This window comes from Balaenoptera musculus, chromosome 1 (genome assembly GCF_009873245.2).
Source record: "Balaenoptera musculus isolate JJ_BM4_2016_0621 chromosome 1, mBalMus1.pri.v3, whole genome shotgun sequence".
NCBI lineage: Eukaryota > Metazoa > Chordata > Mammalia > Artiodactyla > Balaenopteridae > Balaenoptera > Balaenoptera musculus.
The window spans coordinates 18,168,293-18,180,483 of NC_045785.1; the positions used below are offsets into that span (position 1 = coordinate 18,168,293).

At 48.6% G+C, this 12,191-nt stretch overlaps 1 protein-coding gene across 1 annotated transcript in view; it reads right to left on the reverse strand.

The window, feature by feature from the left end:
• The window catches only part of TCEA3 (transcription elongation factor A3), a 37,154-nt gene that overhangs the window by 10,446 nt on the left and 14,517 nt on the right, over window positions 1-12,191 (reverse strand). The window contains exons 5-8 of the mRNA XM_036849630.1: window positions 11,929-11,991; window positions 3,712-3,875; window positions 3,484-3,540; window positions 99-253 (exon numbers count right to left, since the gene is read on the reverse strand). Coding sequence (XP_036705525.1) covers window positions 99-253; window positions 3,484-3,540; window positions 3,712-3,875; window positions 11,929-11,991 — 439 coding nt within the window. The remainder of the gene's footprint in view (window positions 1-98; window positions 254-3,483; window positions 3,541-3,711; window positions 3,876-11,928; window positions 11,992-12,191) is intronic.

Sequence of the window (12,191 nt, forward strand, 5' to 3'; positions counted from 1 at the left end):
ATCACTGAGTTACAAGCCAGTGCCTCTCAGACTTGGGCAAGGCTGGAGGGGCCCGGCCCCTTGTCCCACCACGCAGAGGTCCCGGCCCCGACCCTCACCTCTGCCGTCATCTTGGCAATGAGCCCAGAGGAGATGGCCCCGCTGAGCACGTTCCGCCTCAGGCCGGGGTTCCTGGGGTCCTTGAGGTTGCTGATTCGGCTGCGCACGCGGTTCCGGTACTTCATATCTGTGCTCTTGAGCTCCTGGTAGATATGTGACACAGTCAAGGGCCAGCCACTCGCAGAGGAGCACAGAAGGACGGGGAGCCTGTCCCTGAAGCCCGAGGAGCTGCAAGGCCACCTCTTCCTTTCCTTGGACTTTTACAAGGGGTCAGGCACCTTTGTGGCCTCTGACTCCCCAAGTAGGGGGTCTCACTTGGGCATTTGGGGTCAGCCACATATCAAGGAAAGGAAATAGCCTCCAAGGTGACAGCAGGTCATCTCAAGCACTGTGGTGGCAGGGACCCCAGGAATGGGCAGCCTGGGTTTGTCTAAGCCTCTTGTGTGACCTCAGGTGAGTCCCATGACCTCTTTGTGCCTCGGCTTCCTTATTTATAAATAAAAGGCCGTTACGAGGATTCCGTGAGCTAAGCTGCATGAGGCACTAGCATGGTGTCTGGGGCATGTCAAGTGCTCAACATTTAGGGGCTAAGATGATAGTGATGACGATAACCTCTAGTTTGAAAGGGCCTCTGGAGGTTGTAAGTCCAGCCGTCAGAGGAAAACATAAGATTAGGGGCCACGTGTCTAAGGCTCTAGGCAGTATTGCAATAAAGAAATCGTTGAGTTTTGTTTACTCTGGTGTTCCCAACATATTAGAGCATAGACCCACCTGCCTGCCCCTCCTCCCTTTTCTCTGGGAATACCTATCGCGGAACCCACTTTGGGAATTGCTGGTCAGAGTTACTTCGCTCATTAATAGATGAGGAAGCTGAGGCTTAGAAAGGGTGCAGGCCCTTGCTCAAGGTCACAGGGCACATTCCCGGCAGAGTCAGGGCTGGAAGCCAGACCCCCTCCTAACGGTAATGCTCTCTCCACTCACCCGGCAGGAAGTCGCCCCTGGCCACCGACCACAGTGAGTTATCTGTCCAGACACCGCATCCCAGACAGGCCTCCCACCCCCTCCTCCCTTCTCCATCCTCTGGAGGACCTCAGGGAACAAAGCCACATTTTCTTGGTCTCCTTAAGCTAAGAAGAATCAGGAAGATGAAGCCTTTGCTGGGAAAAACCATATACAAGAAAGAGAACGTGGGGAATGTGGGAAAATGGACACAGCTGGCTTTCTCGAAGTGGTGGGAGGGAAGGTGGTATTATTTATGTTTTCCTTGATTGTTGTTTGTACAATACAAATGTGAAAAGAAAGAATATGCCCTAATGCATTTGAAAGCCAAAATATTTGTTTAAAAATCTGTGTTTGAGATTCTTGGAGGTGGGGATCTGCTTGATATGTGGGGACAGCAGGGCTGGTAATCCTTTCATCAGCCTCTTCCTGAGTCTGCCTCCATTTCCTGAGGTCACAGAGGGGGATGAGGTGGAGTGCAGACCTAGGGATCATAGGCCCCTACCCCCCCAGACGAGCACATGTGAGCCCCACGGCTGCCATGTTAGTCCAGGGTCGCTGCAAAGAGGTCAGATCTTTTTTAGGACATAGAGCTTTCAAGCCCCCAAACTTATCCTTCCCCTGACCTCCCACCACCTAAGAACAAAGAGCTAAAGGGTTGGTGCAGCTTTGATTTCCTTTCCTTCAGAAGAGGGTCGTTCAGAGGAGGGAAGGCCAGCAGTGGAACTATGGACTGGATCACCCACCTTTGTCTCTAACTGGGCTTGAAGGTGGAGGGACCTGCTTGGAGGGACAACTGTTTGGGAGAAAACAAAGATGAAGCTCCTGAGAGTTCTGACACCTCATGTTCTGTGTTACTGAATTAATTGGAAATTATGAAAATGTACTTGGAGAGGTGTTAGATTAGCTCAAGAAGTGCTGGTTAATAACTAAATGATGGTGGAGGGAAACTCCCAGATATGTTGAAAGATAATAGGGTGGTTCTCAGGCAGGAGATGGAAGCAGGAAGTTTGTTTTCTGAGATCGGCCCCTGTACCTTCCCAACCCCAGCTGAGCCCCTAGGTAGAGCCTGGAAGGCCAGAAAAGGGTCTTAATGGGACACTCAGACCCCTGTTCCCTGGGGATTCTGTTCCCACCCTCCATACCTTTTTGATATGCAAAGCTTTGTCTCCAGTAAAAGGAATTCCATGCATTCATTCAGTGGGGCAAAGTGTGGAGGGATTCCCCCTCCAAGACAGAAATCTTGGGAATTCCCTGGTGGTCCAGTGGTTAGGACTCCACGCTACCACTGCAGGGGGCCCGGGTTCGATACCTGGTCAGGGAACTAAGATCCCTGAATGCTGTGTGGTGCAAGCAAAAAAAAAAAAAAATCTTCCGGTGCAATCGGCCGTATCACATGGTAGTCACTTCCTCTGTCTAGACAAGGCTGCTTTCAGACAGTGGAAGCATGGCGCATAAAGGAAGAACTCAGGACATGGAATCCAAAGACCAAGGTTTTCAGTTCAGCTTTGATATCCAGTAGTTCCTGAGCCTCAGTTTCCTCATCTGTAAAATGGGAACAATAGCCCCTGCCTCACAGAGATTATTGCAAGTATTAACAGAGGTAGGAAGTGTCAATTGCCCAGGACACAGTGCCTGGTACATATTAGGGGGTCAAACATGGGAGCTGTTATCTTCAGAGGAGGAAGAGAGGGAAGGGCTGAGCGCAAGGAATGCTGTCCTCTCTCTCTGTCTCGACTCATTGACAATGTCACAACCCAGGCACGTCAAGACACAGCCTGGGGACTTCCCTGGAGGTCCAGTGGTTAAGACTTCGCCTTCCAATGTAGGGGATGCAGGTTCGATCCCTGGTTGGGGAGCTAAGATCCCACATGCCTCATGGCCAAAAACCAAAACATAAAACAGAAGCAATATTGCAACAAATTCAACAAAGACTTCAAAAAATGGTCCACATCAAAAAAAAAAAAATCTTAAAAAAAAAAAAAAGCCCTGTCTGAGCCCTCAGGTTCTACAGTCACATTTTCTGGGTTCAAATCATCCCAACTCTGCCACTACTATTAACTGTATGAGCTTGGGCATGTAACTTAGCTGCTCTGAGCCTCAGTTACCTCATCTGTAAAATGGGATTAATCCCACAGGGAACCTACCTTGTGGGATTGTTCTCAACGTGAAATGATGTACTGCTCGTAAAGAGCTTATCAAAAGGCCGGCAGGTGCCAAACTTAATAGATGTTAGCTAGAATTAAGAACTCAGGTTCAGGGGCAGAGCAGGGGCCTATGCCTGAGTCCTTCCACTGCCCACTCACTGTCCTGGATCCCTTGTACTTGGGAGACCTGTCGCTGGACAGTTCAGGCACCCACAGCCCTGGCACAGCTCAAGGATATGGTCTTCGATTTCTGATGCCATCTTGTCACAGTTGACCCCATAGTCCTTGTAATCGTCTAAAAGAGATTCGGGAAACACAGGCATCAGCTGGAGATGACGTTGGCAGTGAGGCCTGCTTGGACAGGGGACTCTAACATCCTGTAGCACTTTCAGGGTGCTGAGAAAGACCACCTCTCCCTGACCTTGGGACGCCCTCCCTCCCCCGTCCCTGGCCCAGGCCCTCTCACCGTCCGCCTTCAGGGCCGCGGAGAGCATCTCCACACACTTGTCCCGGACAGAGTCCCCCGTGAGATAGCAGGGCGCCAGGAGGCAGACAGAGGGGGCAAAGGTGGGGCTCGAGGGGCTGCTGGGTGTTCTGGGAGTCTCTGCTTTCGATTTGCCGCTGTTTGATCTGAGGATGACAATCAGTAATAGACATTTTGACATTAAGTGAATAAAGCATTTACTGAGCACCATTCTAGATGTTTTTATGGATGATCTCCTTTAATCCTCATAAAAACCATATGAGGAAAGTACTATATATATATGTATTTTTTTTGGCTGTGCGGCGTGTGGGACCTTATTTCCCCAACCAGGGATTGAACCCGCGTCCCCTGCATTGGAAGCGTGCAGTCTTAACCACTGGATGGCCAGGGAAGTCCGGAAGGTACTATTTTAGGCACTTGACATGGATCATCTCATTTAATCCTCCTAACAACCCCATGAGGTCTGTACTATACGTAGCCCCATTTTAGAGTTATATTTTAAAGTGCATTTTAGAGAGAGAGAGATGCATTTAAAATAATATGACAGGTCACATATCTGGAAATCAGTAGAACCAGAATTGAAACCCAAGAGGGTGAACTCTGGTACCCAGGCACTTAGCCAAACACTGTGCTCTACTGAGAGGTTACAGAAAGTGTAACGATGCCAATAACTCTATCATCCACCAGGCACCATGCTAGCTGCTCTCTCTATCTGCTCTCATAGAACCATCTATTCACTCATTCAATAAATATTAGGCACCTATTTTCCAGGTACTGTGCTAAGAACAAGGGATAAAGCAGACAAACCAGAAAAGTTCCCTCACTACAGTCCAGTGAATAATGAATTTACCACCACTTAAGAGAATTGTCTTTAACCATGTGCCAGGAACTGTGCCAGGCACTTTAGGAGCATTTTCTAATTTGATCCTCACAGCAGTCCTTGGAAGTAGGTACTGTAATCATCCCCATTTGCAGATGAGGAAACAGAGTTACACTACTGAGATCTGCCTCAAGTTACAACGCTAAGATTTGAACCTAGATCTATCTGATTCCAGTGTCTATGCTCTTAACTCCTATGATACACTGTCTAAGAATGATCCCATTATGGTTTTGGCTTAAAAGACCACAAATATATATGAACTGGAAGGATAACCATGTGTCTTAGCTCGGGCTGCCGTAACAAAGTACTATAGACTGCATGACCTAACAGAAATTCATTTCTCACAATTCTAGAGACTGCAAAGTCCAAGATCAAGGTGTCGGTTTATTTGGTTTCTGGTGAGAGCTCTCTTCCTGGCTTGTAGACAGCCTCTTTCTTGTTAAGCCCTCACGTGGTGGAGAGAGAACAAGTGAGCTCTCGAGGTGTCTCTTATAAAGATGCTAATCCTATTGGATCAGGGTTCCACCCTCATGACCTCATTTAACCTTAATTACCTCCGTAAAGGCCGTATCTCCAAATACAGTCATATTGGGGGTTGGGGCTTTAACATATGAATTTTGAGGGACCACACATATTCAGACCATAACCCCATGTTAATAGCAATTATCTCTCTGAGATGGGATTATAGGAGATTTTCAGTTTCTTCTTTCACTTATACATATTTTCTAAGTCTTCTATAAAGAATATATCTATTGATACTTTTGTCATGAGAAACACTTTTTTTGTTTGCTAACATTTGACAATCATGAGTGGTCCCTCTGTGCTGATGGCTCAGACCGGAAGCTTCCTGTCTTCCTGTTCTCAAGAAGCCGCCAGCAAAAGGTGGAAGCAACCCAAGTGTCCATCAGTAGATGAATGTATGAATAAAATGTGGTATATAACACAATGGAATATTATTCAGCTATAAAAGGAATGAAATTCTGAAACATGCTACAACTTTGAAGACATTATGATAAGTGAAGTAAGCCAGATACAAAAGGACAAATATTGTAAGCGTCCACTAGTATGAAGTACCTAGAGCAGTCAGATTCATAGAGTAGGATGGGGCTGGGGGAGGGGAGAATGGGGAGTTATTATTTAATGAGTATAGAGTTTCAGTTTCAGATGATGAAAAAGTTCTGGAGATGGATGGCGGTGATGGTTGTACAGCAATATGAACGTACTTAATACTAGTGAAGATGATGCTGGGCTTCTGAAAAGTCAAGCCCAAGAAATTGTGTCTGGGAGTGAGGCTGGCTGAGTAGCTCAAGCTTCCCAGTGTTAAAAACCTGGGGTTACAAGAGAATCCCATCCGACAACTTGCTGAACACTGATCAGTGTGAATTCTGCCGTCCGCCTCCTCATCCCCCAACTTGTGCTATTTGCCCTAACCTTGGATCCCCTCTGTCACCATAGATACCCTTGGACCACTGAGAGTTTTGTGTTCTCTGGAGCCTTGAGGTTCCTCAAAGGTGTCTCAGTGCTGCCACAGGAGTGGGGTGGTCTGAGGAGGGAAGGCTCTGCCCTTTTAAGGTTTATGGGTTTTTTTTCATAGTTCCCCAACCTGAGATTGAACCCAGACCCAGGGCAGTGAAAGCACCAAGTCCTAACCACTGGACCGCCAGGGAACTCCCAAGGTTTACATTTTGAATTCCCAAAAATTTTGTCCAAAGGGATTCCCTAGCTTTTATTTTTTTAATGCAGTTTGAACTTTACTCTTCTAGATTAATTTACCCTGGATTCTACCCAGCTCTGTCTGACAACTGGGTTGCCTGGCAGCAGAGCACAGGGAGGGATAGGGAAGCTGAGATCCAGCCAGCTCTCTCCTGTAGTCAGATTTCAGCGGGAGTAAAGGTGTGGGTGCGGGAAGGCTGGGAAGGGTATAAACTCTAAAGTCTAAGGGCTGCCTGCGACCAAAATGAATCCCCCTGCACCCAACCCTGGTCTCGGCCCCTGGGCTCTCACCTGCACAGCCACAATAGCCCCAAAGCTGGTCTCCTCTTGCCCTCCTTACAATCTATTTGCCACACAGCAGCCTGGGGGGTCCTGATCCCATCGCTCCCCTGCTTCTGACCCTCTAACAGCTTCCAATCATTTTCAGCTTAAAGTCAAACTCCTCACCATGGCCTCCTACCCTCCCCTCTACATCTGGCCCCTGCCTCCCCTTCTGACCTAATCTCATGCCCCACTCCCCTCACAGTTCACTGAAGTCCCCCACTGCACTGCTGCTTTCTGTTTCTTAAATACACCTATCACTCCCACCACAGTGCCTTTGCACTGGCTGGTCCCTCCTCCTGGAAAGCTCTTCCTCCTCCAGCTTTTCCTACAACTGATGACTGGTGCTTTCCCACCAGGCAGGTCTCAGCTCAAATGTCACATCCTCAGCGAGGCCTTCCCTGACCACCCCAGCCAAGCCGACTGTCCTGCCCTGTAACTCTCTAGCACATGACCTGATTTCTTTCATTCATAGCACTTACCCAAGTCTAAAATTAACTTGTTTATGTGTTTATAAACACTGTCTGCCTCCATCTCCAGATTACAGGTTCCAGAGTATGAGGACCCCATCAGCTGGTTCACCATTGTCTTCCAGCACCTGTGATAAGGCTCTAGGTAGACACATGATAAATCTTTGTCAAATGAATGAATAGATGAGGAATTGAGGGAGTTGGCCACAAAGAGATGAAAGGCACATCCAGGGGTCTAGACAGAGCTGAAATGGGCAGGGGCAGGTCCTCTTTGGAAAACCAGCTGTCCCACTTCTCTAGGCTTAAGAGAGGGATCTCCCTCTGAGCCAGCATCTGTCAACTCCCACAACCTGGGCCAACCTATCTCCTGCAGCTGGGATGGAGCCCCAGATTCTTCCTGGTGCTGCCCTTCACTGACCTGTGTGCCCATCACCACACCCTCAATGTCTAGCACTCACCAATGGGGAACCACCAGGAGTCAGTAGCGCACTGCTTGGAAGGAGGCATAATAGTAAGAAACATTAACAACAGTTGTCATTTTGGGGACAGCTACACTGCGGTGGTATATTTATTAAGAACCCAGGCTCCAGAGCCAAACTCCCAGGTTCAGTGTCTGACACCACCACCTTGTAGCTATTTGACCTTGGGTCAGTTCCTTAACCTCTAGATGCCTCAGTTTTCCCACATGTAAATGGAGAAAACAATAGTACCCACATTATAGAGTTGCTTAGAAGATTAAAGCACCTAAGAGAGTTCCAGACACAGACTATTTACAGAGATTGCCACATTAAGTGTGAGTATTATTACTAAGCATTATGCATCTATTGAGTACTCATTTGGGTTAGGGATGGTGCTAAGCATTTCGTTATCTCATTTGAGCCTCACAGTGACCTTGAGAGGTGGGGTCATAGTTATCCCCATCTTACAGTTCAATAGACTGAGGCTCAGAGAGTTGAACTGACTCTCTCAAGGTTATCCAACTTGCAAATGGCAGAGTCAGACCACACATCTAGCTCTGTCTGCCTTCCAAATTCTTTTCAACACATCTCACTGTGTCCCTAAAAAGCGGAGAGTTTTCCAGAGTCCCCTTACCTGGACTAGGCTGGGCTGCCTGCTGCATTTTCCCCCCCACCTTCCTGGCAAGGCACTTCCAGCCTTAGTCCCTCCTCTTGGCTAGGAGCTGGCTGGCTGGCTGGGATTCGTGTCTGGACGGCATATCAGGCAGCCACGCTCATTTTGCTTTCAATGCACATGATTGGGAACTGCGCCAAGTTGCAGAGAGGGCATCATCGGCGGGGGCGGGGGTGGGGGTGTTGGATGTGTCAGCAGCTTCCTTCTGCTCCCCGGATGTGCCAGTGCCAGCACCAGCCTGTGGTCTGACATCACCAAGTTCTTAAAAAATCCTCCTGCCCCAGGACTGAGCAGAGGCACCTGGAGGCCCGTCTTGCTGCTCCTATGCGCCACCTCGAGGGCATTTTGGTTACTGCACCACCAAGCCTGCGGAAACTGCTCAGGTGAAAACAAAAGTCAACCGATTAAGACAAATGGTCCTAAGGGCAGCTGGCAAAGTGCAACCTTATTCTCTGTCACAGTGGTGGCCTTTGTGGTCTGTCCCCTGGTACTCCAGCTACAGTTCTCCAAGCACCATGCTCACTCATACTGCCACACCTCTGCATGTGCCATTCCCTCTGCCTGGGATGCCCTCAATTGGCTTGTCTACCAGGCAATTCATCTTTCACTTCTCAGCACAAATACTCTCTCTTCCCTGAAGTCTCCTTTGACTTCTCCAGTCATGTTGAGATACTGTGTTCCCATTACACGTTATATCTTCGAAAAACAAGCATTTTTTGGTGTCTGCCTCCACACTAGTGATTAGCTATGTGAAGGCAGAGATCATGAGTTTGTATCTTTGCCTGGCTTTAGAGGCCACAAACTGGTTGGCTACAGATGTGTTTTGTTTGCCCTACTGTGTCTTAGAAAAATCTGAATATGTTGCCAACATATAAAATTGGGCGTTTCTTATGAAAATCTAATTGGCCAGCTTTCCTTAAAAAATTGGAAGGCATGGCACTCTGGGCCAGCATTCCCATAAAGCATCAACCAGCTGGGGCTGGGTAGTGGGTATCCCCTTCAGACGGGTAGGCACTCTCCACTAGTCACCCAGTGTGTAAACATGCCCTTGACCCCTGGAGGATGTTGAGTTTGCAAGAAGGTGCTCAACAAATATGCTTGCTGAATAAATGAATGAATGAGAAAGATAAAATAGAGAGGTAGAGAGTGCAGGAAACAGTCTGGGTAGTGGATAAAGTGAATTCACAAGACTTGTTTCTCTTCCTTTGGGTTGCCCACCCCCAATACTGAACCAGAAAGAAATGGCACAACTACTGGAAGGCCAAACATACTCTGCTTGACTGACCTTCAGAGAAAGAATGCATTATGGGAAGGGTGCCAAGAGACTTCCAGGCCACACGGCAAAGTAAGGAGAGGAGCCTGAAGGTATAAATCCTTACACAAATGCCAAATGTATTTATTATAACATCGAACCCAGAAATGGGTTAGTGGTCAGTGCTTCATTTTCAGATAGGACAGTCCTTCTTTATGCAGGGCTGTCCTTTACATCTGGGACATTTAGCATCTCTGGCCCCTGCCTACTAAATTCCAGTAGTGCTCTTCTCCTCCCTCCCATTATTACATTATATTATAGACCAGAGGTTTGTGTCTCCCCCAAATTCATATGTTGAAGCCCTAACTGCCAGTGTGATAGTATTTGGAGGTGGGGCCTCTGAGAGATAATTTGGTTTAGATGAGGTCATAAGGGTGGGGCCCCATGATGGGATTAATGCCCTTATAAGAAGAAGAGAGATCACAGCCTGAAAGCTCCCTCTCTCTGTCATGTGCAGTCACAGCGAGAAGGTCTGCAAGCCAGGAAGAGGCTGCTTTAGAACCAGGATGATGCTGGAGCCTCAATTCCTAGGCCTCACCCATGGCAGACGTTGCTAACTGACTACAAAACTCCTTTCTTCTGACGTAGGATGCAGCCTCAGATTCGCTCTCCAAGCAGCACTCCAGAGAGCCTCCACTCAATGGCTGGAGCTGGCACGCGGCTGCCAGGGTTGGGTTACACAACACAGCCGCACCATCAACATCCGGGCCTGTTTTATCTTCATGGAACCTTAAACGACCTAATATTTGCGCCTCTTCTTTTCTTTCCAATGTCAGTCTTACTGGTGCGTTAGGCCTAACGTAACTGGGCAGCTCCCCCACACACTCCCCTAGAAGCCAGCACCCTTACCACTCCCTCTGGTCACCCCAGCATCCAGTATGGCCCCTGGACCTTAATCATTTGCCTTGAACGACCTCTAAGCCACTTCCTGGCCTGCCCTGCTCTCCCCTCGCCCTGCTTCTCCTGCTCTGACCTCTGACCTCCCTCCTGGATGACAGTTCATACTCCTCTCTCGATCCACAATCTCTCCTTGGTGATCTCATCCAGGTTTGTGGCTTCAAATGCTATCTACACATTAATGAGTGAAATTTATATTTCCAGCCCAGGATTTCTTCCTGAATTCCAGCCTCGTTTAAGCTATTGCCTATTCAACTTCTTCACCTGAATGATTTATACACCCCTAAATCCAACATATCCAAACCTGAACCCTTGATCTCCCACCTCAAGACTGATGTACACAGAGTCCTCCCCATACCAATCCACGGCAACGCCATCCTTGCAGACGCTCAAGTGAAAAGTCCTGGAGTCATCCTGACACGTATTCTTCTCTCATACCCCACATCCAATCCGTCAGAAAATCCTGACAGCTCTCCCTTCAGAATATACCCGGGGTCCCCCACTTCTCCCCACCTCCACTGCTGCCACTCTGATCCAAGCCACCATCATATCTTGCCTGAATTATGGAAACAGTCTCCTGGCTGGTTTGTCTGCTTCTGCCCCTGGCCCTAACAACCTAGCACAGCAGCTAGAGGGATCCTGACAAATTCGGTCATAGAATTTCCACGCTCAGCACCCTCCAGTGGCTCCTGTTTCACTCCACCTTCCAACTCCCCACCTCACTTATTCACTCCAGACCCACTGGCCACCTCACTGCCCCTTGACCCTGCCAGGCACACTCCCACTTCCGAGCACTTGGTTTGGAATGACCCCGATGTCTGCCAGGCTAATTCCTTTCATTTCTTTCACGTTTTTGCTCAAAGGTCACCTCCTCAACGAGGGCTCTCCTGACCACTGCAGTGACCATCCTTCCCAATCCCCCTCACTCTGCCCTATTGTTTTCCATAGCATTTATCACCTTTTGAACCATCGTGTGATTTACTTATCATATGTATTTCCTGTCTCCCCCATGAGAAAATAGGCCTCATGCCTGTGGGGATTTTTGTTTCTTTTGTTCACTGCTATATCCTCGGCACCTAGAACAGTTCTTGGCACATAGTAGGCCCTCAATAAACATTTGATGAATGAGTGACTTGATGATTTAGGGTAGATACCCTAACCAGTTCTGCCCAAACCCAGAGATCCCAGCCCAGGTACAGTCTCTCAAGACCCGTTCTCACTGGGTTCAACTTGACCTTGAGAATGTTCCCCAAACAGTGATGGGGCAATAGTGATTGGTCAGCCACCCCAGTGAAGGAGCCACACGTCTGATTCAGAGGCCCACCCAGTCTTACTGTGCGGTCTTAGAAATCAGAGGCAACGTAAGAGATGACGTTTCCTCCTCTCCCCTGCCTCGGGCTTCCTCCAGTAAAACAGAGAGAGACACACACGCTGAACGGGACTGCTGGGGTGGAGAAGTCCATGGCTCCCTTTACCTTTCCATCGATGGTCTTTTTGGAGAGGAGGTGGCCGAAGACTTGGAGTCCACAGAGTCTCTCCTGAAAGAAAAGAAACTGGAGATGACATACTCTCGTAGGCTAGCATGAGTACTGGTCTAGAGAGCTCAGAGGCCGGAGAGAAGGCATCCTGGAGCCAGGCCTGCCGCGCTGAGGGTGACGAAGCCCATCTGGGCCACAGCTGCCTGGGAGGGAGAGCTCCAGGGGGTGCTGGCTGGTCACCCTCACCTACCCTCCATCAA